Source organism: Arachis ipaensis, chromosome B07, assembly GCF_000816755.2.
Source record: "Arachis ipaensis cultivar K30076 chromosome B07, Araip1.1, whole genome shotgun sequence".
Lineage (NCBI taxonomy): Eukaryota > Viridiplantae > Streptophyta > Magnoliopsida > Fabales > Fabaceae > Arachis > Arachis ipaensis.
In genome coordinates this window covers 98,426-118,731 of record NC_029791.2, presented here as the reverse complement: position 1 = coordinate 118,731, position 20,306 = coordinate 98,426, and the positions used below count along the sequence as shown (strand labels likewise).

General features: G+C 32.1%; 4 protein-coding genes and 1 long non-coding RNA gene across 11 annotated transcripts in view; 3 read left to right on the top strand and 2 right to left on the bottom strand.

The window, feature by feature from the left end:
• The window catches only part of LOC110264763, a 26,745-nt gene continuing 6,698 nt past the window's right edge, over positions 260–20,306 (top strand). The window contains exon 1 of the long non-coding RNA XR_002350928.1: positions 260–575. This is a non-coding gene — a long non-coding RNA (uncharacterized LOC110264763). The remainder of the gene's footprint in view (positions 576–20,306) is intronic.
• On the bottom strand, positions 1,184–4,552 carry LOC107609052 (cytochrome c oxidase assembly protein COX11, mitochondrial). 2 transcript variants are annotated; one of them, XM_016310877.2, is made up of 9 exons: positions 4,410–4,552; positions 4,173–4,286; positions 3,850–3,977; positions 3,164–3,524; positions 3,020–3,072; positions 2,502–2,574; positions 2,069–2,173; positions 1,745–1,825; positions 1,184–1,664 (listed from the first exon to the last, which is right to left on the bottom strand). In XM_016310877.2, the coding sequence occupies exons 3-9, from the start codon at positions 3,927–3,929 to the stop codon at positions 1,563–1,565; spliced, it is 855 nt and encodes a 284-aa protein (XP_016166363.1). In that variant the 5' UTR covers positions 3,930–3,977; positions 4,173–4,286; positions 4,410–4,552; the 3' UTR covers positions 1,184–1,562. The 2 variants fall into 2 exon arrangements, with proteins under 2 accessions (XP_016166363.1, XP_016166364.1); XM_016310878.2 differs by having other exon boundaries at positions 4,173–4,281; positions 4,410–4,551.
• LOC107609053 (dehydrodolichyl diphosphate synthase complex subunit NUS1) lies at positions 4,409–7,896 on the top strand. 4 transcript variants are annotated; one of them, XM_016310883.2, is made up of 9 exons: positions 4,409–4,568; positions 4,656–4,777; positions 5,054–5,105; positions 5,598–5,868; positions 5,953–6,014; positions 6,234–6,432; positions 6,526–6,622; positions 6,959–7,041; positions 7,262–7,592. In XM_016310883.2, exons 3-9 carry the CDS (start codon positions 5,058–5,060, stop codon positions 7,267–7,269), a joined length of 768 nt encoding a protein of 255 aa, XP_016166369.1. In that variant the 5' UTR covers positions 4,409–4,568; positions 4,656–4,777; positions 5,054–5,057; the 3' UTR covers positions 7,270–7,592. The 4 variants fall into 4 exon arrangements, with proteins under 4 accessions (XP_016166369.1, XP_016166368.1, XP_020962457.1 ...); XM_016310882.2 differs by lacking the exon at positions 6,959–7,041 and adding an exon at positions 6,821–6,903 and having other exon boundaries at positions 7,262–7,588; XM_021106798.1 differs by lacking the exons at positions 4,409–4,568; positions 4,656–4,777; positions 6,959–7,041 and adding an exon at positions 6,821–6,903 and having other exon boundaries at positions 4,819–5,105; positions 7,262–7,896.
• LOC107608033 (short-chain dehydrogenase TIC 32, chloroplastic) lies at positions 10,595–14,154 on the top strand. Of its 3 annotated transcripts, none has more exons than XM_016309925.2 (8): positions 10,595–10,775; positions 11,631–11,862; positions 12,477–12,556; positions 12,773–12,929; positions 13,053–13,131; positions 13,360–13,447; positions 13,549–13,595; positions 13,859–14,154. In XM_016309925.2, the coding sequence occupies exons 1-8, from the start codon at positions 10,643–10,645 to the stop codon at positions 14,024–14,026; spliced, it is 984 nt and encodes a 327-aa protein (XP_016165411.1). In that variant the 5' UTR covers positions 10,595–10,642; the 3' UTR covers positions 14,027–14,154. The 3 variants fall into 3 exon arrangements, with proteins under 3 accessions (XP_016165411.1, XP_016165410.1, XP_020962456.1); XM_016309924.2 differs by having other exon boundaries at positions 12,474–12,556; XM_021106797.1 differs by having other exon boundaries at positions 12,474–12,556; positions 13,360–13,451; positions 13,859–13,957.
• On the bottom strand, positions 15,132–20,065 carry LOC107609217 (cell division cycle protein 48 homolog). Its single transcript, XM_016311089.2, has 9 exons — positions 19,908–20,065; positions 19,439–19,604; positions 19,127–19,355; positions 18,191–18,957; positions 17,796–18,017; positions 17,436–17,507; positions 17,039–17,320; positions 16,321–16,677; positions 15,132–15,864 (listed from the first exon to the last, which is right to left on the bottom strand). Exons 1-9 carry the CDS (start codon positions 19,937–19,939, stop codon positions 15,559–15,561), a joined length of 2,433 nt encoding a protein of 810 aa, XP_016166575.1. The 5' UTR covers positions 19,940–20,065; the 3' UTR covers positions 15,132–15,558.

Sequence of the window (20,306 nt, the reverse complement as noted above, 5' to 3'; positions counted from 1 at the left end):
TATTTTTTATATATAAAATTTGCTGAGTTTATATTATACACTATTTTTGTTATAGATTTGTTAATTAATTTTTTAGATTTTAAATAACTTACTATGAAAATATATGAATGTATGATAATGTTTTATTTGTATGGATATTAAATAAAAAATTCTTAAAATTATGTAGTATTATTTGTTTTTTTTTTTTTTTAAAAGTCAAAAAATTAAAAATCTTTAACTTGTTAGCTCAAGCAAGTCGAGTCGAACTAATATTTTTTTGACTTATTTAAAATATGGGTCAATTTGCTTTTTAATTTGGCACATTTCTATCTAAAAGTTGTATTGTATCATGTATTTATTCATTTATTTTCATACATTAAATTATTAACTCTCTTTTTTTTCTTTCTTACGATGTCTCCAAATCTGACAAATTAAGGGGTAATCTATTACGACTAATTCAAGTTGGTTCAACTCTCTCTTTTCTGTTATTTGTTATTACGCTTTATTTAATGTTGTTTGCCATATTATCTAAATGGAAAGTTTAGGGGGCCAGCAGTTTTGTTGAATTTTAGCCAGCATGTAGCCAGCAGAAAAATGTGAGTCATTGGATGAAATCTCACACCATTAGATCATCATTAATGGCTATTTGATGGCTACCAATCACAAAAGTTGCTGGCCCCCTAGCATTGCTCATATCTAAAAGCTAATTGTCAAAAAAGTAAAATAATTAATATTTAATTTAAAAATTTAAAATTTATTATAAAAAACAAATTAGACAAAAATTAAACACCAAATAAAAAATACTATAAGATTTTCCTTATTTAATAGTAAATTGGGACGAAGCCAAGAGTAAATCTATTACAATAAAACTAGAAAAATTGTTTAGAATTATATGAATTTTGTATATTTTGACACTTAATGCCTTTGATCTTTAACCAATGAAGGTTTAAAGGGAAAAAGTGTTCAAACCTGAAGCATCATTAAATGTTTGGACTGTTGTGCGACAAAGATAATATACCCACTTACCTGGATACTTTGCTGTTAGAAGATATGAATGTGCTTTACCATGTCATAAAGTGAAGGAGTAATCGCAGTTGAGTCGATGTGCCCACTTATAATAAAGTTATTTGATCAAAAGGTTTTTACTACTTCACTTTATCATTTCACATTGTAATGTCAAGACACTGAAGTAACACTGATTCAGCAAGATATTGAACTATCTTAACTGTTCTACAAGTGACTAATAATGCAAAGTGATACTGAATGATACAAATACAATTTAGACAATAGATTCAGTGTAATTCACAACCTCATGCCCTGGTAACTCAAATGTTCAAAACTTGATCGGAAAAGTTTTCTAACAGCCCTTCTGGAAACGATCAAGAACTTCGCAAACTTATGGGAGAAAAGGTAATTTCATCTTTATTTTGAATTTGAATTACAAACGAAGTTCAGTCCTTCACAAATCACCAGAAATATGTAATCATATCTTGAGCTTCATGGATGTGCTAAGCATCGTTTGCCTTGAGTCGTAGCAAGTAGCAAGCTTGTTATTTGAATCTCATGTAAACATTCAAGAGATCTCACTCCTCAGAAACCTTGAAGAAAGTGTATGATAATATTATGTTATTGACACCATCCATTCTAGGGTCGGTCTCAATTTCTGGGTCAATGTAAAAGAATACCTACAATACAAGTAATACACTGTTTAGATTTTAGATGCATGTAAATCTGTTCCCCAGGAACTATTTTTGAAACCACTTACAGGCATGTCAATCTGCTCCCCAGGAAGAAGCCGCTGCTCCTCAAAACAGAAGCATTGTATTTTATTGAAGTACACTGCAGCCTGTATAAGAGAGTTTATGATTTATACGTTTTCCCTCCCTAAATTCTTTGGGTAGCTCTATGAAAGAAATCAAAGTTAATCTCCGAAGGCAACTATATGAGTTCAGCAGAAAAGGGAAACACAAAAGACTTCCAACAGCAGGAAAAGCAAAAAATGCCATTATGCTCTTATCATATAGTAGAAAGACCATGAAGAATTTGTCTCCATATACAACATAACAGAAAATTCATCGCAAGTCGTTACCTTCATAGGAGTGACATTATATGTAGAAACACCAGTTATTGGAGTGGAACTTTTGTTTTCAGCCGTATAAAATGCAAGGGCACTTTCTCCAGGCTTGACTCTTACCTATTAGAATAACCAAATAATGCTACATAACCAATCTAGCAAGTGTTAACCGTAAATGCAACTAGAACCAGATCAGAAAATACTATATCAGTCTCTATAGAAATTAAATTGTGACAACCAAGCTTTTTTATTTAATATGATAATCAACAGTTCTCTCCAAGCTAGCAGAATGGAACTTTAATAGAATAATATAATATAATATAAGTAAACTTAATGGTTCCAAGAAATTATAAGTAAAAGTTCCTCAATGAATACTTGCACAAGTTATAATTCTGTTTCCTGATGGAAATACAGCATACATGCAGTAAGGTGTTAAGTAAAGAAAAACCTCTCTTTGAGTAGGAATAAACTTCCATGGCATGCCATCAGCAATATCAGCATTGAACTGCACTACAATTTCCCTGATAAAAATATAGTAACTCATCAAACTAGCAGTCTATTACAACCGTATCAAAGTCAACTTCTAAAACGAAGAGCCTAATTGAGGTTTATTGACTAATGCCTTGTAAGCATATCACTTATTGAATCATTATTCACTTGTCCCTTTGACAAAACCAAATGTGAAGTCCCAAGGCTGATATCGCAAGTTTAGTGCAATGTACCCAAATATATCATAGGGCTTAAGAAATATAGTAGAACAGTAGTCTTGCATAAATTCCCAATATTACAAAAAGTGGCACAGAATTCGAACCAGTGAAAACATTTTTTTTAAATAAGATACTTGGAAATTGATCAACTATTGCTAATAAACATATATTCTTCAACCTGAGGAAATAGAAATCACAAAAAAGGTCCTGCAAACATCTACTAGTAAAAAGGTAGAATATATGAAGTAGAAAGTAACACCTTGTGGCAACTGTTTTCTCTTTATCATGTCGTGCAATCTTTTCTTCAACAGTCTGAAGAAAATGTAAAATTGTCAAACAAAATTGAAGTTGCCAATCAATTTGGTGAGGAAAAGAAAAGCCTTGAAATCAAACTCGACCAAACCTCACGCCTTTGAACAGTTCCCCCATATCCAGTTGCTTGACAAAATCTCCTGTACAAGGGAACAGCAGCATAGGTGACTCCGACCATTCCAAAAACCAAGCCAGTCAAATATAAGAGCATCTTTTGTGATTTCTTTTCTTTGGACGCATGAGACGAAAAATGTCTAACACCGGATGTAGCACCTGAACTTCTAACATTCTGTGAAGCAGAGGCCAATGAGTGAAAACACTGATGGAATGACTTTGTACTCAATTCCTGGTCAAGCTTTGACAATTGTCTTGTAGAAGTGAAAAAATGTTGGAACCCAATATTACAACTAATGGACTTGTAACTTGATACTTCAGAAACAATAGATAGGCACCTGAATCAAAAACAAATTATACACCACTGACAACTTGCTGGAATTGAAACTATTACTTTCACTATTATCTATTATTATTATTTTTGCTCTGGAAGTCAAACTTTAGAGAGGCAAAAACGGTACCCAGCACATATGTGAATCTTTATATTTAAAAAAATCACTAAAACTTTGAGAGTATATAGTTTTAGAAATCTGATGTAGTTTTATTTATTTTGTTACCGATATGTTTCAAAACATTACTTACTACCTATAAGAATCATCAGTATTTAGCATTTAACAAAGAATGTAACAGCAAAACCTTAGGAGTGAAATAACATGGCATTACCTGGATTCAGGAGAGGCATTTTGCAAAGTCCTAAAGTATGGTGAGAGATGGATTCTCCTACCTAGCCTCGACCATATCATGGTTAGACCAACTGCTTTCCAAACGATAACAGGATATTCAGTGCTATCCTGGCAAGCAACAAAAATTTAGTGCAAACTTAAGTGAAACGGTGTTTACAAAAAAAAAAAAGAGAAATTATATACAAACGTAATGTTCCGATTCCATCATACCAACCCAAAAACACAATGGTGCATAGAGTCGGCATATAACGGTGAAAATGTAGTAAAGATTTGCAAGAGCAAGAGGGAAAGAAAGAGATTCACCAAGATCGTTGAAGTTGAAAGGAAGAACGGAAGTGAAGGTTTCTTCTGGAGAGGAATTACGGTGGCCCTAGCTAGTGGGCGCCATTAAGCCACGGAGGAGCTCGATGCTCTGCACTATAAACAAGTTTAAAAGTATTTAGGGCAAATTAAAGTATAATAATATATAAATAGTTAAGAAAGTGAAAGATTTGGAGATTTATTTGAAAGAAAAGGCGAAGGAAGCTGTTGTTAGCATACTCATACAAATGGCCAAGGCTGGAGAAGACAACAAGAGCGACTTCAGCATCACAAAGCACAGACAGTTCATATGCTTTCTTCAGCAATCCGTTCCGCCTCTTACAGAACGTCACCTGCCGATTCGTCGTTCACGTTCACGTTTCCTGTTTCTCCTTCTTGGTTTGGATTCTCCATTCTTATTTCTTTTCCCTTTCTTTTCTCTCCTCATTGTTCATTGCACGTTGCTGATGGTTACCGATTCAACAGGTTAGAATCGTGTGACAATAAGAAGTGCTCGTTGCTCATGGTTCCCGGTGTAACCGGTTAGAATAATGTAACAATTATAAGCGCCATTTTCGCGTTTATTGCATCGCATACAGCGTGACAAGGTAATGCTACTTTCTCACCCACCTTTTTCTGTTTTTCCTCTTTTAATTATTATCTTCTTTGATTTCAATTTTGATCCTCTTTCTTCCCCTTCGTATTCGTTTCATTACTCTTCTTCTTCCTTTCTCAGATTCATCAAACCCGCACCTGAATTCCTCTCTATTGACCTTCCTAATTTCGATTCAAAATACTCATATTATTGTTTAGTGTTACTGCTGAGTGAATGCCATAATATGTTCTTCGGAATTTGATGGATTTTATGTTTTGCATACTGTTAGGATCATGGATTTGAAATATCCAGCTCGCAAGTTGTCTCGTTCCGTTCTCACTGTGAGTGTTCAATTTTCATGATTTATTACAAATTAGAGTAAAAAGACAAGGGGGGAAATGTGTATAATACATGTTTGGAACTGGCAATAATACAGTTACTGATTAAGTAAATGATGTAGCTAAAAAATGTCTCGGGAAACTTGTTAAGAAGATAATAATGGAAATTTTGTAGGTTTTTGACTTATTCAATGCACTGAAAGTATCAAAAACTTATCTTTCAATTAAACTTTTACTTTTATGGTGTTTTTAGTCTAGGAAGATCAATGGGTCATGACGATGCCATATTTCATAGAAATCATGCAATATTCCAATCTAAATGCATCATACTATTCCAATCTAAATGCAATATTCCAGTTTATTGCTGAACATAATAGCATTTGGCATAAGTTTAAGTGGTTACTTGGTCTAGGCACAGCAACTGAGCGCATGCTTTTCCATTCAAATCGAAAATGTTAAAAAGTGTATTCATTGTGGGTTTTAAGGCTTTTACAGATGGGCAATGTTGGGCTTCAACTCCTTTGGTACTTCCTACACATACTTCTCAGCATTTGGCATTCCATATTAGCAATCCGTTGTTTCATTGAAAGTTGTTTCATCACTTGTGGAGTATTGGAGAAATACAAGTCTCTTAATATAGCAAAGCTTCGGTACCTTGCCATTGTCATAGAAAGTGAAGATGCTCACCAAACTTCAAAAGTTGTCAAGCTCTTGCAGTGGCTGGATTCTATTGGGGTAAAGAATGTTTGCCTCTATGACATGAATGGTATGAAGCTTGGAGAAGCAGTAATGATAAACATTTTGTGATTCAGGCCATATATAAATATTTTCCTTGAATTCTGCATTTTAGGAGTGCTGAAGAAGTCTAAAGAAGCCATATTTGGAAAATTGAAGAATGCAAAACCAATAGAGGTACTATATGCATTTTTTGGTTTGGTAGTATGCTTCTTTCATAACATGTTAATGAACTTATGATATTTGCTTGCACAAAACAAGAAATATATCTTATATGTTGCCCCTAGTAATCATTATCGAGATTGAAACAATGTGTTGGTGGGAAAGTATGGATTTGATAGATATTCAATGGAAATCACTGTCAATGAGTTCTGATCTAGCATTAACTCAGTGCAGGAAGTTAATGAAGCTGTTACACTCCACGTTCCAGAGCACATGACTTTGGAATTTGTTTCTTACGCAGATGGAAAGGAGGCCATGGTAAAAGCAGCCAATTTTATTTTTGTAGAGAATTTGAAACGACAAAACTTTGGTGGAGAAATTGATGGTCAAGTGATATCAGAACCTCTCCTGAATGAGGCACTGAAAGTTGTTGGTTTGTTTGCTTTCTGAACCTACTAGTCATTTAAATAGTTCATTTTCTTGTTCAGGACATATTCACTTAATAATTATCTGGTTTCACTGTCAGGTTGCAAGGGTCCTGAACCTGACCTTTTACTTGTTTATGGGCCAGTGAGAAGCCACCTTGGTTTTCCTGCATGGAGGATTCGGTATACTGAGATTGTGTAAGCATTCTCTCTTTTGCTTTCCCTCTGTATTGGTGTTGCAGAGCTACTTCTCTTCTCAATTCCATTGCTGGATCATTAAACCCTAAATTTAATCTCCTTCCATTTGTATGTGTTTTGTAAATAGTAAAAGTTTCATTTTTTTTTTTTTGTATATATATATATATTTGAATAGATTCTGACAGATGTTTATTATAGACATATGGGATCATTGAACTTCATGAGATATGGCTCCTTAATAAAAGCCATTTACAACTTCACAAAAGTGCACCAGAATTATGGTAAGTATTTTACAATGATTTTTTTTTTTTATAATTGGATTATGTTTTATTACAGACATATGGGATCATTGAACTTCTTGAGATATGGCTCCTTAATAAAAGCCATTTACAACTTCACAAAAGTGCACCAGAATTATGGTAAGTATTTTACAATGATTTTTTTTTTTTATAATTGGATTATGTTTGTATTGTTGTATTAGTTGCTTGAATGCAAGTATATAGCAAATCATATTGATAGACTACTCTCAACAATTATACTATATGGTTCTGTCTTCGGATGCTAGGTAGAGTTAGTATGTATTGAAATCAATATTCTATAGGTAACTCTAACATATTATCTTTTGGTTTGTGCTAACAGGTACGTAGTGAAGGAATTTGAGGATAACTGACTTGGCATTTGCAAGCCACATAGGAGTGAATAATAGAAAAATACTTAACTACATATATTTGAGTGGCAGACCTTTCGGTAGATGAGAAACATAATTGCAAATCATAATATAATTCTAATGTAAGTTTTTTGGGGGAAGGAAAAAAGAAAGAAAAAAGTTATATATATTACTCTCTTTACTCATATGTAGTTTTTGTCTTATAACTTTCGTGTATTTTTATTCAAATTGCACCATAAGAGACTGAGAAAGAGGATGCAGTTGTTGATATACAAACAAAGATGGTCGTATATTTCCAATTTCCACTCTTTCGTTTTTCTCACCAGGTTGTGAGATCTCTCTATATAAAAGAAAAAGAAAAGTAACGTGTAGTTGTCATTGCAAAGCAATGTTGTGTACTAATAACAGGACACATTGTATCGTGGAAGGGAAAAGAAAAGAACAGGGTACCTGATAATTACATTTTAGGTCCCTTTCACTTTAAAATCTCATTAGTTAAGCATAAGATATAGAGGTTAAATAAATAACAAAGACTTTTAAGATTATTTTTAGTTTTAGTTTTATTTAAGAAAAGCTTCCAAATGTAAACATGAAACATGATTGATTGTTTTTTCTTTTCTTTTCTTTTTTTCCTTGTCTTTCTTTGTTGGTGAAAGTTGTATATTTGAATTGAAGTGGGTAATGAGTTTGCATATACCTTTTTCTTTTCTTATTTGTGAAGACATATACATATATTGCCGTATGGTGCCAACAGCAACAAGGTGAATGAATTACTTGTTCATTCTATGACCACAATTCCATTTACTACTTTTCTATTGGAGTTGTTAGCTAGCCTACATTAGGCTGCGTTTGTTTACAGAGATAGGATATTGAAACATGGACACTGAGACATAAAATTGTGTTTGGCAAAAGAGACATGGACAGAGACAATGTGTTCAGAGACACTGAATTAGTTTATTTTGTGTCCATCCTGACAGGAAGGATACAAAATACACTAATAAGGAAATAACTCAAATTATAAATATAGTCAGATTAAAATAAGATCTAATTAAACTTTGTTTGATCACACAATTCAAGTAGTTCATTGGATTCACATCATTTTCTTCCACTTTTGATTTGCTCCCCACAACTCTTCTTACTTCTTCTTGGGCTTTCTTCATGACATTTGGGTTCTTAAGGAGCTCAGCAAAAGTCCATTCTAGAGTTGTTGAAGCAGTATCACTTCCTCCAACAAACATGTCCTGGAATCATAAAAATGGGTTAATAATAACAGGCATTTGGTTAAGAATATAAAAATGAAATTTGTAAACAGTTTATCAATAAATCAACAATGTTAGGAACCAAGAGAGTAACAGCCAAAAACCAACCAAATATCTCTAGGTGAATTCAAAACCTCTACGTAGATGGTATTTATGCTAGGAATTAGAATGTTTCTTTTCTTTATAAATTGGATGATTCTAAATCTATTTTCTGATTTATAAAACCATGCAGCGTAACACCCAAAGGGCTTCGTGTGAGGTATGAAGAAACGGGCTTGATTCTGCGCCATGATCCTAGGAGTAGTTTTGGAAAGATATTTGTCAAAGGTTGATTTTACTTAAACAACAATTAATAACAAATATTGTAAATTAAAAAAATTAAATTAATTAAGAATGAAATATAAATTAATATGGTTTTGTTTAGTTTTTGACTGTAAGTTCTTAGTTTCATATACTTTTTCTAAATAAAAAGTCCATTATAATTTTGAAATTCTTAATTTTTAATAAAATGATTTATTTATTTTTTAACAAATGTCTTATTGCAAAACCTAGTATAATATGCTCTACCATTAATCATGCAAGAAAAATTATTAGAAATCTTAACTCATCTATAAATATTTATTAGAAAAATCATATTAGACTTTGTTAAGGATTCCTCCACAAATATTTATTTTTAGCGATATTTAAATAGCATGACTCTTTTGTGTTCAAATTAATTGTTCATTTTGAAAATTCAATTTGGGAAACTAAACAATGTTGATTAATTTTTGGTCTGCTAGTAACCTTATTCATAAAAGAGATAAATGATAAAGAATAACAATAAAATATTTAAATGAACCTCTCCTGAATTATGTTAGATTGGTCTTAAATTTTTTGAAAATTTAGCCGTCGATGATATATTTGATGCAAATAAAAAAATTTTAGGACAAAATTAAAACAAATTAAAACTTAGGAATATTTTTAATTTTTTTGTCAAATTTTAAAGACAAAAAATATACTTTACACTTTCAATAATTATTTATCAGTTAAGTCAAGCCGATTTTAAATAAATTTCGTGCAAATCAATATTAGTGATTAATTTTTAAATGTGAACAAGTGGGAGAGAAAATGACATGTTTAGGTAGGATAGGAAATTTTAATCCCTCTAATATTAACAGGCTTTGGTGTAATTTTTAAAATTTAATTATAATTTTTTAAAAAGTTATTTAAGTGTTTATTAAAAAAAAAAACAATTTTTTTTATAATAAAAAACTTTTTAAAGGACCAATAATCTAGTTTTACTTCACCAATGGTAATTGATTATCTTCACAAAATAATTTTGTTGTAACTTGATTTATATATTAAGCAACATTGTGCACTTTCTTCTTAGTACAGAAGCATAATTATGCTGGAAAATATTATCTTAGACCTTATCAATTTCCGAATATGACAAGGAAAATGCAAGCCACTTAATAAGGACACAAGCAATAATTATAAGAAATAAAGACAAAAATAAGTTTTAAAAAATTCAATTAATATAGTAATATTGCAAATTAAATATTAGTTTCCATTCCAAATTATTTTATATTTTTATTAGTATATATATAGTTTATGGACCACCCAACTAACATATATAGGTGTATAACTGTATATATCAACAGTACATAATTAATTAATGGGTAAAATATATTTTTTAATTTTAAAATTTATTAAAATTTTTAAAAATATTTTTTAAATTTTATTTTGTTTTAATTTTATCCCAAAATAAATATATCCTTAACAATTAAATTTTTAAAAAATTTAGAATTAATCCAATAATAATACATAACAATTATCTCTGATAATTATTCTTATAAAATTGTTACTGAATTTGTTCTAATTTTTTAAAAAAAAAATTAGCCGTCAAAAATATATTTAATGCAAATAAAAAATTTAAAAAAAAATTACTATTTTCTCAAATTTTCTCATGAGAGTCAAACTGCCATGTGTCATATTATTACAGGTCCATCACTCTTAGCCACCATAGCCATGACTTTTCCCAAGCCATCACAAAGGACACCTATATATTAAGGTATATTCTAAAAGCAAGGAAGAAAAGCATAGGCAAATAAATCCATGAAAGGAACACTAAGATACTTGGCTGGAATTGCAGGGCCAAGTGGTTTTGGTTCAAATTCAACTGCTGAACAAGTCACTCATCAACAACATTCTTCTTCTTCTTCTTCCAATCTAACCGCTATTATAACTGGTAAGTCTTATATATTCATCCTTAATTAGTTACAATATTTATATTATAGAGTTTAACTAGGGAGTAGTCAATTTTTTTCCAGTTAATACCAATTAATTTTTTTAATTTTTAATTTTAGACTCTAACCTTTAAATCTTAGCCTTGTATGTGAAGTTTTCTGTCCAATTCTCCAGATTAGAGCATGTAAAGTGATCATATTATTAGGAGTTTGTTAATTAGCTCTATTTGATGATGTATAGTCTATGTAGTTAGGAATAGTTAATTATAATGTTAATTAACACCACTCATGCATTTTTCTATATAAAATTAAATAATTACTACTTTTAATTGTGAATCTTTTTTTATGTGTATGAAAGTTTTTTAATGAAGAATTATATTGGCCAAATTAAATTTAATGTTAATTCACCACCTAATTGATTGATGGATTTCCTTACAAGAAATTTCTATGTAGTTGGATTATTTTTTGGGCATTGATAAAGTTGAAGACAATAGTATTGCACGTGAGGGGTACCACTTAAGGTGGTCGTTTCTTTTTGGTCGCAACAAGATATGATTTTGTCTCTTTTGTGTTCTTCATCTTCTAAATTTAATTTCATTTGTTCACACTACACCTACTAGATCTCCCTATCTATGTTATTTAAATTTTATTTTATTTTAATCCAATTTTAGATATACAAGTAACACAACTCTATCTAAGAACAAAATAATAATAATGTGTGAGGGATTTCCCCCCTAGTATTTTATTTTTCTTAATTCCCATAATGAATAAGATCAATAACTTAATATATAATAAATAAGATTTTATTACTTGTTAAATAGGTATATTGCTTATGTTTTAAAATCAAATTATTAAAGGGGCAAGTTCTGGAATTGGAGCTGAAACAGCAAGAGTGTTAGCAAAGAGAGGAGTGAGAGTTGTAATTGCCGCAAGGGATACAAAGAAGGCTAAACAAGTCAAAGAGAAGATACAAAAAGAGATTCCAAATGCTAAGGTTGTGATTTTGGAAATTAATCTTAGCTCCTTTGCTTCTATACACTCATTTTGCTCCCACTTTATAGCTTTGGACCTTCCTCTTAATATTCTCATGTAAGTCTTTAATTTAATTTAGAGTAAAGTGATAAATAAAGTTTTTGAGAATTTATATTTCGGACAGATTAGTCTTTTAAGAAAAAAATTACTAATAAAGTCTTTTAGAATAATAGATGTGGATAGACTATCTTAAAATAAAAAAGAAGGTTTAATTACTCTACAAGTTTCTATAGTTTCATTGAATTTTCAATTAGGTTTCTATATATATATATTTTTTATAATTGGGTTCCTATACATTATTTTTTTTCAATTTAATCCCTGTTAATATTAAACGTCAAAAAAATGTTAGCAATTTATAAAATTACTTGTATACCTTTAAGGACCCAATTGAAAAGAAAAAAGTATAGATACCTAATTGAAAATTCAGTAAAACTATAAATATTCAATGAAAGATATTCCTATAATCCCTATAATCACAATAATTAAAGTAAAAAGTCTTAATTTAAAGTATAGGAATTTTTGATATTTTTTTCTTTAGTAACTAATCTGTTCGAAATATAAATTTTTAGAAATTTATTTGTTATTTTACTTTTTAATTTAATGTATATATAAAATACTGTGAAAGAAAATGGAAATGAAACAATCATTGTTATAATGAATTAATTTAGCAGAAATAATGCTGGAGTATTCTCTCAAAATCTTGAATTCTCTCAAGAGAAGATTGAAATGACATTTGCCACAAATTACATAGGCACCTTTATTTATTTATTTAGTTAACCCGTTCCCTTTTTCAAAAATCACTCTTAAATCTATGTAAACATTTGTCTGGTAATATTTTTCATCATATGTAGCTTTAATTTAATAGTTCTTAATTGGCTTTAAATATGTATTTTTCATATTTTTAGTAGTAATTAATTATATTTAATTATGTTACTAAAATTGAAGATCTATTTTGTTTAATTTTCAGGACATTTTTTGTTGACCGAAATTCTATTAGAGAAAATGATAGAAACAGCAGAGAAGAGTGGCATTGAAGGAAGAATCATAAACGTTTCTTCTGTGATCCATAGCTGGGTGAAGAACAGAGATGCCTTTCATTTCAATGACATAATCAAAGGAACAAAGTACATACAAAAACCACTTAATTAATTATTAATTCTCTCCAAAAACTATAATAAAATAAAAATTTAATTAAGTTTAGTTTTTATACTTATCATTTTAATTTCTTTTTGGTTATACAAATGCAGGTATAATGGCACAAGGGCATATGCTCGGTCAAAATTGGCCAATATTCTACATGCAAAGGAAATAGCTAGGCAACTCAAGGTTAATTATTTAGATAGCCCAAAACTTTATTATATAAAATAATGCTCTAATCTTATATATGTATATAATAAAATTATTAAATAAATATAAAATATAAATTAAAAGTGTATAAAATAACATATATATTTATATATAAAGACATAATAACTGATTTAGTAGTTAATTTTTTTATATATACTTACATCTTTTAACAATAAAAATTTAAGGGAAATTGTAATATACTTTCAGGCAAGGAATGCAAGAGTAACTATTAATGCAGTGCATCCAGGTATAGTTAAGACAGGAATTATTAGAGGTCATCAAGGCTTATTAACGGGTGAGTCCAAAGTCTCATTAGAAATAGTTAATTAACTTTCTTTTATTAGTTAAAGCCTGAAATAATTACTAATTAAGAGTATGTTCAACTTTCATATGCAGATTCAATATTTTTCATTGGATCAAAGTTACTTAAATCGACATCACAGGTTTGTATTTGTAATAAGCAAAACATCTTGTTCTTAACAATTCTTATGTTTAACTAATAAACATGATATTTATTTTTTATTTTTTATTTTTATTTTCATCTTCCATGAAATAGCAAGCACAATAAACAATATAACTATTTTTGAGAAAATATTAAGTAAAAGTATAAATGCATTCAATGTCATCATAAGAATATATAGAGCATTATTTCCTAATATAATTTTTTTTTTTATTTTATACTTATTTTGAATGGTTTTATGGGCAGGGTGCATCAACTACTTGTTATGTTGCTCTGAGCAAAAAAACAGAAGGTATAAGTGGAAAATACTTTGCAGATTGTAATGAGAGCAAGTGCTCAAGACTTGCAAATGATGAATTAGAAGCTCAAAAACTATGGAACCAAACCCATGCCTTGTTACATAATTATTTTTGAATTATTATTATTACACATTAATTAATTATTATTCCTGCACATAGTAATGTATTCTATGTATATTAGACTATTATTCACTTGTGTTAAATAAATAAAAAAGGTCTAAAAAAGATTACCAGAAAGGGCTTTAATTTCCATGTAGTTCTACTTTAATTTATTGTATATTATACAAATAAGAGAGAATATATAACTAACATATTAGTTAATAACAAATCTTTAAATAGAGCTCAGATGTGAAAAAAAATAATTCTTTTTTTTTGTCGAATTAAAGACACAGAACAACAACAACAACAACAAAGCCTTGTCCCACTAAGTGGGGTTGGTTACATGAATCAAACGACGCCATTGTGCTCTGTCATGTATCATGTCTACAGAGAGACCGTTTACATGTAGATCTCATTTGACCACCTCATTGATGGTTTTTTTAGGTCTTCATCTGTCTTTTGCCCTTTGTCCATCTTCCATCTCATCCACCCTCCTGACTGGATGTTCTATCGGTCTTCTTCTAACATGTCCAAACTACTTGAGACGCGATTCAACCATCTTTTCCACAATGGGTGCTACTCCAACTCTCTCCCTTATATCTTCATTCCTTATTTTATCCAATCACGTATGACCACTCATCCATCTCAACATCTTCATCTCTGCCACACTCAGCTTATGTTCGTGCTCCCCTTTAGCCGCCCAACACTCCGTACCATACAGCATAACCGGTCTTATAGCGGTGCGATAGAATTTACCTTTAAGTTTTAAAGGCACTTTTTTGTCGCATATAAAACCAGATGCACTCCGCCATTTTGACCAACCTGCTTGGATCCTATGATTTACATCCTGTTCAATTTCTCCATTATCCTGTATGATGCACCCAAGATACTTAAAACTTTTAACTTTTCGTAGGATGTTTTCTCCAATCTTCACCTCTATATTGCAGTTTTCTCTTCTCAGACTGAACTTACATTCCATATATTCCGTCTTGTTACGGCTTATGCGCAGACCATACACTTCTAGAGCTTCTCTCCATAACTCCAACTTCTTATTTAGGTCTTCCTTTGACTCTCCCATAAGGACAATATCATCGGCAAAAAGTATAACATAAGAGAATATATACAAAGCTAGAATATCCAATTCTCCATTACATATAAACTATATGAAACTGAATACTGCTTCGGACTCTACTGAACAAGAACATGAACTTGATCTTCAATACACTGAACATCAATTTATCCTATGTGGGAGGAGAAATTATAGTAAATATAAAATCCCATTATATGCTTATGTCTCTATGATACTCATTCCCCATTCTCCATAAAAAATCCAATACTGAGGATCTATTCTTATTCTCTAATAATGTGATAAGATCATACAAGTCACCTATTTGTTCATGTATTCAAGATATATATACATACATACGTAGATATATCATTTGATATTTGACTATGTTATTAATCTTAGCTCTATCTCCTTCAACATCAAACAGAAAAGTCGGCCCTCTCAACAAAACCAAAAACTATATGAAATAGTATATATAGCATTTAACCATATAGATCATCATCTCCTTCAGCTGTAGCAGATGAGAAAGGGTCAGAGGCACCAGCAGCAGAAGTGGTATCAGTAGTCCTATCTGTGAACCGGAACTCTGATCCGAACCCGCGAGACTGTTGCAATGTCTGAGCAAACAGTTGGTATTTTCTGATGTCGGCGTCGCTGACACTCCTCCGAGCAAACTTCATGGACTCCTCAAAGTGTGATGGTTTTATCTCAGCCACTACATCAGTGTCTTCATTATCTTCTTCCATGGCTTCAGGGTTCTCTATTTTTCTTTTCTCCATCTCAATGTCCTATTGATTTCATCAACCATTCAAATAAATGATCAATCTTTGGAGCTTCTACCAAGGGCTAAAGAGTAATAAAGAAGAGATAACTGCCACTTTTTTTTTTCACCTGCAAAAGATCTCTTCGCTCGCAACATAGTACATCGCATATTCATAATTATTCCATAGTATTTAAAAGGGTCGCATATTCATAATTATTCCATAGCATTTAAAAGGGTGGAAACTCATATACAGTTGTCTTCGTGTGAAACAGATAATTGAGAACAATTAAATGATAATTTAATCAAACAAGTCAAATCATCTAACGATTTTCAACTATCAATTTCATATGAAAGACGTCCCCATCATTTAAAAGATTTGTTTCACTAGATATATGACTTGGACTTCAGAAAACTTATTGACATATCTAAGATCAAGAGCTTAGAACTTAGTATTTAAAAAAAGCAGCTAAATTAGTCATACCTTCTCAATATCTTCTCTAATGGCATACTTGCAAGCTCTTTGACAAATCTCAGTAATGTCTGCACCACTAAATCCATGTGTATAACGAGCAAGAGCCGAAAGATCGACGTCCTTCGAGATTGGTGACTTCCTCAAGCACGCCTTGAAGATCTGGAGACGTGAACTCTCATCCGGTAAAGGAATGTATATCAATTGGTCAAGACGTCCTGGCCGAAGCAATGCAGGGTCTATAATGTCAGGTCTGTTTGTTGCTCCAATGATGAACACTGTTTTCTTAACAGACATTCCATCCATCTCTGTTAGTAGTTGGTTCAACACTCTATCAGCACCGCCGGAATCCCCTCTTGAACTTCCTCGCTGCAGATCCGAAATGTCAAAGCCTTAGAAAAATAATTACTGGCAATTTGTGTTTAGTTTAAGAGTATATTCCCAATCTCTTCCCAACCAAAACCGGTAATCCCTCAGTATTCGAAAGTAACCAATTCGTTCCTTTCCTTAGTAGACAAGTTTGTTCCTACCATTAAAAAAGGACATATTAATCCTTGTCCATACATGTACTAGAGGACTCATACATCACAATCTTTTGAATGGAAAGGGACGAATTTGTCATTCTTGAATCACACGGGACAATGCAATCCTCTGGTGTTTTTGGTCAGGTGTGAGACTGTGGGTTTACCCTCAATTTGATTTATCAATTGATGTGTAGAATCTTTAGAACCTGGGTTGCAATAGAGTCGAGTTCATCAAAGAAAAGCACACATGGTGCAGACTGCCGGGCCTTGTCGAATATCTCGCGAACGTTTGCCTCACTTTCACCGAACCACATAGTAAGCAACTCAGGTCCCTTGACACTTATGAAGTTGGCCTGGCATTCATTTGCAATAGCTTTTGCAAGCAGGGTTTTGCCGCAGCCCGGAGGGCCATAGAAAAGAACACCTTTGGAAGGCGACATGCCAAATTTCTCAAACTTCTCAGGATGTTCCACCGGGTATTGAACGGTCTACAAGCAGCAAAAGAAATCTCTTATATCAATAAATTGTTGAAAAAATACCTAATATATAACACATTTAAGATTTAGAATATGAAATCAAGTTTCAACTTTCAAGTTTTTGCACCTCTTGAAGCTCCCTTTTAACATTCTCTAGACCTCCAATGTCATCCCAGGAAACATTTGGAACCTCCACAACCTACCACATAACAACAATTCATGTCATGGTTCATGTAAATAATTGCCACATTAAAGGTTAACATAATAATAACACGACATTTTCATTCAAATTTGCAACTGAAATAATCACAGAACTTCCTCAATACAAGGAATTGCAAGGAATAAAACATTAATATGCTAAATGTATTGAAGTATATATTTGCAAGAGTAGTGTTCTTCCTTTTCCAAAGTTTATGCAACCAAGAAAGATGAATCATGCTTAGAAGTTAGAATCATTCCTGTTAAGAATTCAGCGGGGGGAACTCACTGTTTCACGCAACGCAGACGGGTTTGAAGAAGTCAAAGCAGTTTGGAAGTGCTCATTGGTGACAGCCATGGAATTCAGAACCTCAGCATCTATTGATTCATCTTCCAAGTCAATCACATCCATCTTCTCTCTTATACACTGCAGCGCAGCCTCTGTGCATAGAGCAGCAAGATCTGCTCCTACATAACCATGAGTGTCCCTTGCAACTCTTTCAAGATCAACCTGAAAAAACAAAATAATTTAGAATTGTGAAGCATAACATATACCAGAGAAATTCTTGCAAGCTCTGGATCATATTTAATGCATGATCTAGAAACAAACACAACCACTCATTTTTAATTGTAATGTTTGAAAGTCATATGGGAAAATAAAGAATTATTGGTTGTGAATCTCACATTATCAGAAAGCTTCATGTTCTTAGTATGAATTCTAAGAACCTCCAACCTTCCAACTTCATCTGGTACACCGATATCAATTTCGCGATCAAACCTTCCAAACCTTCTCAAAGCAGGATCAATACTGTTGGGCCTATTTGTTGCTCCGATCACAATAACATGCGAACGGGTCTTGAGGCCATCCATTAGAGTCAAAAGTTGCGATACTATACGCCTCTCTACCTCACCATGTGTCTTTTCTCTTTTTGGAGCAATTGAATCCAATTCATCAATAAAAATGATAGAAGGGGAATTCTTTTCGGCTTCTTCAAATGCCTTCCTCAGATTGCTTTCACTTTCACCAGCCAGCTTCGACATGATTTCCGGTCCATTGATCAAAAAGAAGAACGCACCTGTCTCATTAGCAACTGCTTTTGCAATCAGAGTCTTCCCGGAACCTGGCGGTCCATAAAGCAAGATTCCTTTCGGGGGCTTAACACCGATCGATTTGAAGAGTTGCGGATGCCTGAGTGGAAGTTCTACGAGCTCACGAATTTGAGCCATTTGCTTCCTAACACCCCCAACATCATCATAGCCAACTTCATTTAGTCTCTCTTCATCCTCGCGTTTAATCGGCTCTCCCTCGCAGAAGATTTCAGTATCCGGTGCCACGACACAATATTCACCAGGATCAGTTTCTATCACCTTGAATTCAACACTTCGCATTCCGCCTCTAACAAGAAACAAGTCCCCTTTCCTCACAGGTCGGTACGACTCCATAAAATATGCTACGGAGTACAGAAGCACAATATAAGTCAATTCATTCAAAATTCATTATAAGTGAAAAAAATTTTGCATCCACACAAATCTAACCTATCTTGTAGTACAAACCCTAAGACACATGTTTCTAAGTTCCCCCAATTTCATGAAATCGACGGTTTCAATCATTGTACTTACGCTTTAGATATGCATCAAACAAGTTGCCGGTGACACCCTCAATAGTATCATCAATGGGAAGGATGTGAACTCGCTTCCCATACTTCACATCAGAACATTGATGAACAGAGACAACATCTCCAAGCCTAACCCTAAGATTAGATCTTACAACTTTGTTCATCCGAATTCTTGGCTCTTCGCACTGATCATCAGCAAGAACAATGCAAACAGTGTCCTTTCTCTTCTTCCCCTAAATATATTTCATCAAAACACATTCTTAGCAGCTAACTTCCTTCCATTACCATAACCTAAAAATGCTAGGTTCCTACGTACCTTAACCAGAACAGTATCCCCTCGGAAAAAATTGAGCTTTTCCATGGTATCAGGATGCAAAGTAACAACAGAATTATCATCATTGATTGATTCATCCACAACAAGCCGATTCGGAGACTTCTTTCGTTCTAATATCGCAGTTGAATAATCCTTCTTTTCACTTTTCCTGCACCAAACAACTACAAATCTGAACAATAGTTTACAAGTTCAAGTTCCTCACTTCAAATCATAACTGTAACATCTATATATTATGCATGTCAATTTTCCTCTTTATTATCTTAATTTCTAGTATCCTATTATCAACGCCACAATATTTCAGAGCTAGATCAAAAAGAATTATTGCTATCAGAAGTTCATTTTGCTATTCTATAAAATAAAGCTAGCAATAGAAACATAACTAAACCTGATTATCACATTGAATTAATAATAACAGTAGTATATAGAGAGAGAGAGAGAGAGATAAACTCACTGATCAGAAGAAGAGGATTGACCTTTAGCCATGAGGTTTATGAGAGATTATTCTTGGTATTTCAAAATCATACTCCAAGCTTACACTGTTTAGCAGCTTAGCTATATGCATATTTTTGTGCTGCGTGTTAATAGTTAATTCATAATTAATACATAATCTTCTTATCCGAGAGTTTGATAAACAATTATTTAAGTAAAGTTGATAGAGGAATATTATATAACCACTAAATGGCCAAATTTCTTTCCTGAAAATTCACTCATTCTTCTTCGATCAGTGTTGAAAGAATATTTTTAATTAAATTCGTCTTTAAATATTTTTAAATTAGTCAAGTTAATTTTTTTTATCATTTTTATTATTAATAATATCAAAACTTATTAATATGATATATTAAGTAATATC

Bases quoted from the DNA above. Each gene is read 5' to 3' on its own strand.
- LOC107609052 (XM_016310877.2), bottom strand. From the start codon at position 3,929: ATGATATGGTCGAGGCTAGGTAGGAGAATCCATCTCTCACCATACTTT. The intron at 2,174-2,501 runs GTTTTTCTTTAC...TTATTCTAATAG, and splicing joins TTATTCCTACTCAAAGAGAG to GTAAGAGTCAAGCCTGGAGA. The intron at 1,665-1,744 runs GTAAGTGGTTTC...CTTGTATTGTAG, and splicing joins GGGAGCAGATTGACATGCCT to GTATTCTTTTACATTGACCC.
- LOC107609053 (XM_021106798.1), top strand. From the start codon at position 5,058: ATGGATTTGAAATATCCAGCTCGCAAGTTGTCTCGTTCCGTTCTCACT. The intron at 5,106-5,597 runs GTGAGTGTTCAA...AGGCTTTTACAG, and splicing joins TGTCTCGTTCCGTTCTCACT to ATGGGCAATGTTGGGCTTCA. The intron at 6,623-6,820 runs GTAAGCATTCTC...TGTTTATTATAG, and splicing joins ATTCGGTATACTGAGATTGT to ACATATGGGATCATTGAACT.
- LOC107608033 (XM_016309924.2), top strand. From the start codon at position 10,643: ATGAAAGGAACACTAAGATACTTGGCTGGAATTGCAGGGCCAAGTGGT. The intron at 12,557-12,772 runs GCACCTTTATTT...TTTAATTTTCAG, and splicing joins ATTTGCCACAAATTACATAG to GACATTTTTTGTTGACCGAA. The intron at 13,132-13,359 runs GTTAATTATTTA...ATATACTTTCAG, and splicing joins AAATAGCTAGGCAACTCAAG to GCAAGGAATGCAAGAGTAAC.
- LOC107609217 (XM_016311089.2), bottom strand. From the start codon at position 19,939: ATGGCTAAAGGTCAATCCTCTTCTTCTGATCA. The intron at 18,958-19,126 runs GTAAGTACAATG...TGTACTCCGTAG, and splicing joins GTTTGATGCATATCTAAAGC to CATATTTTATGGAGTCGTAC. The intron at 15,865-16,320 runs GTATGACTAATT...TGAAATCAATAG, and splicing joins TTAGAGAAGATATTGAGAAG to GACATTGAGATGGAGAAAAG.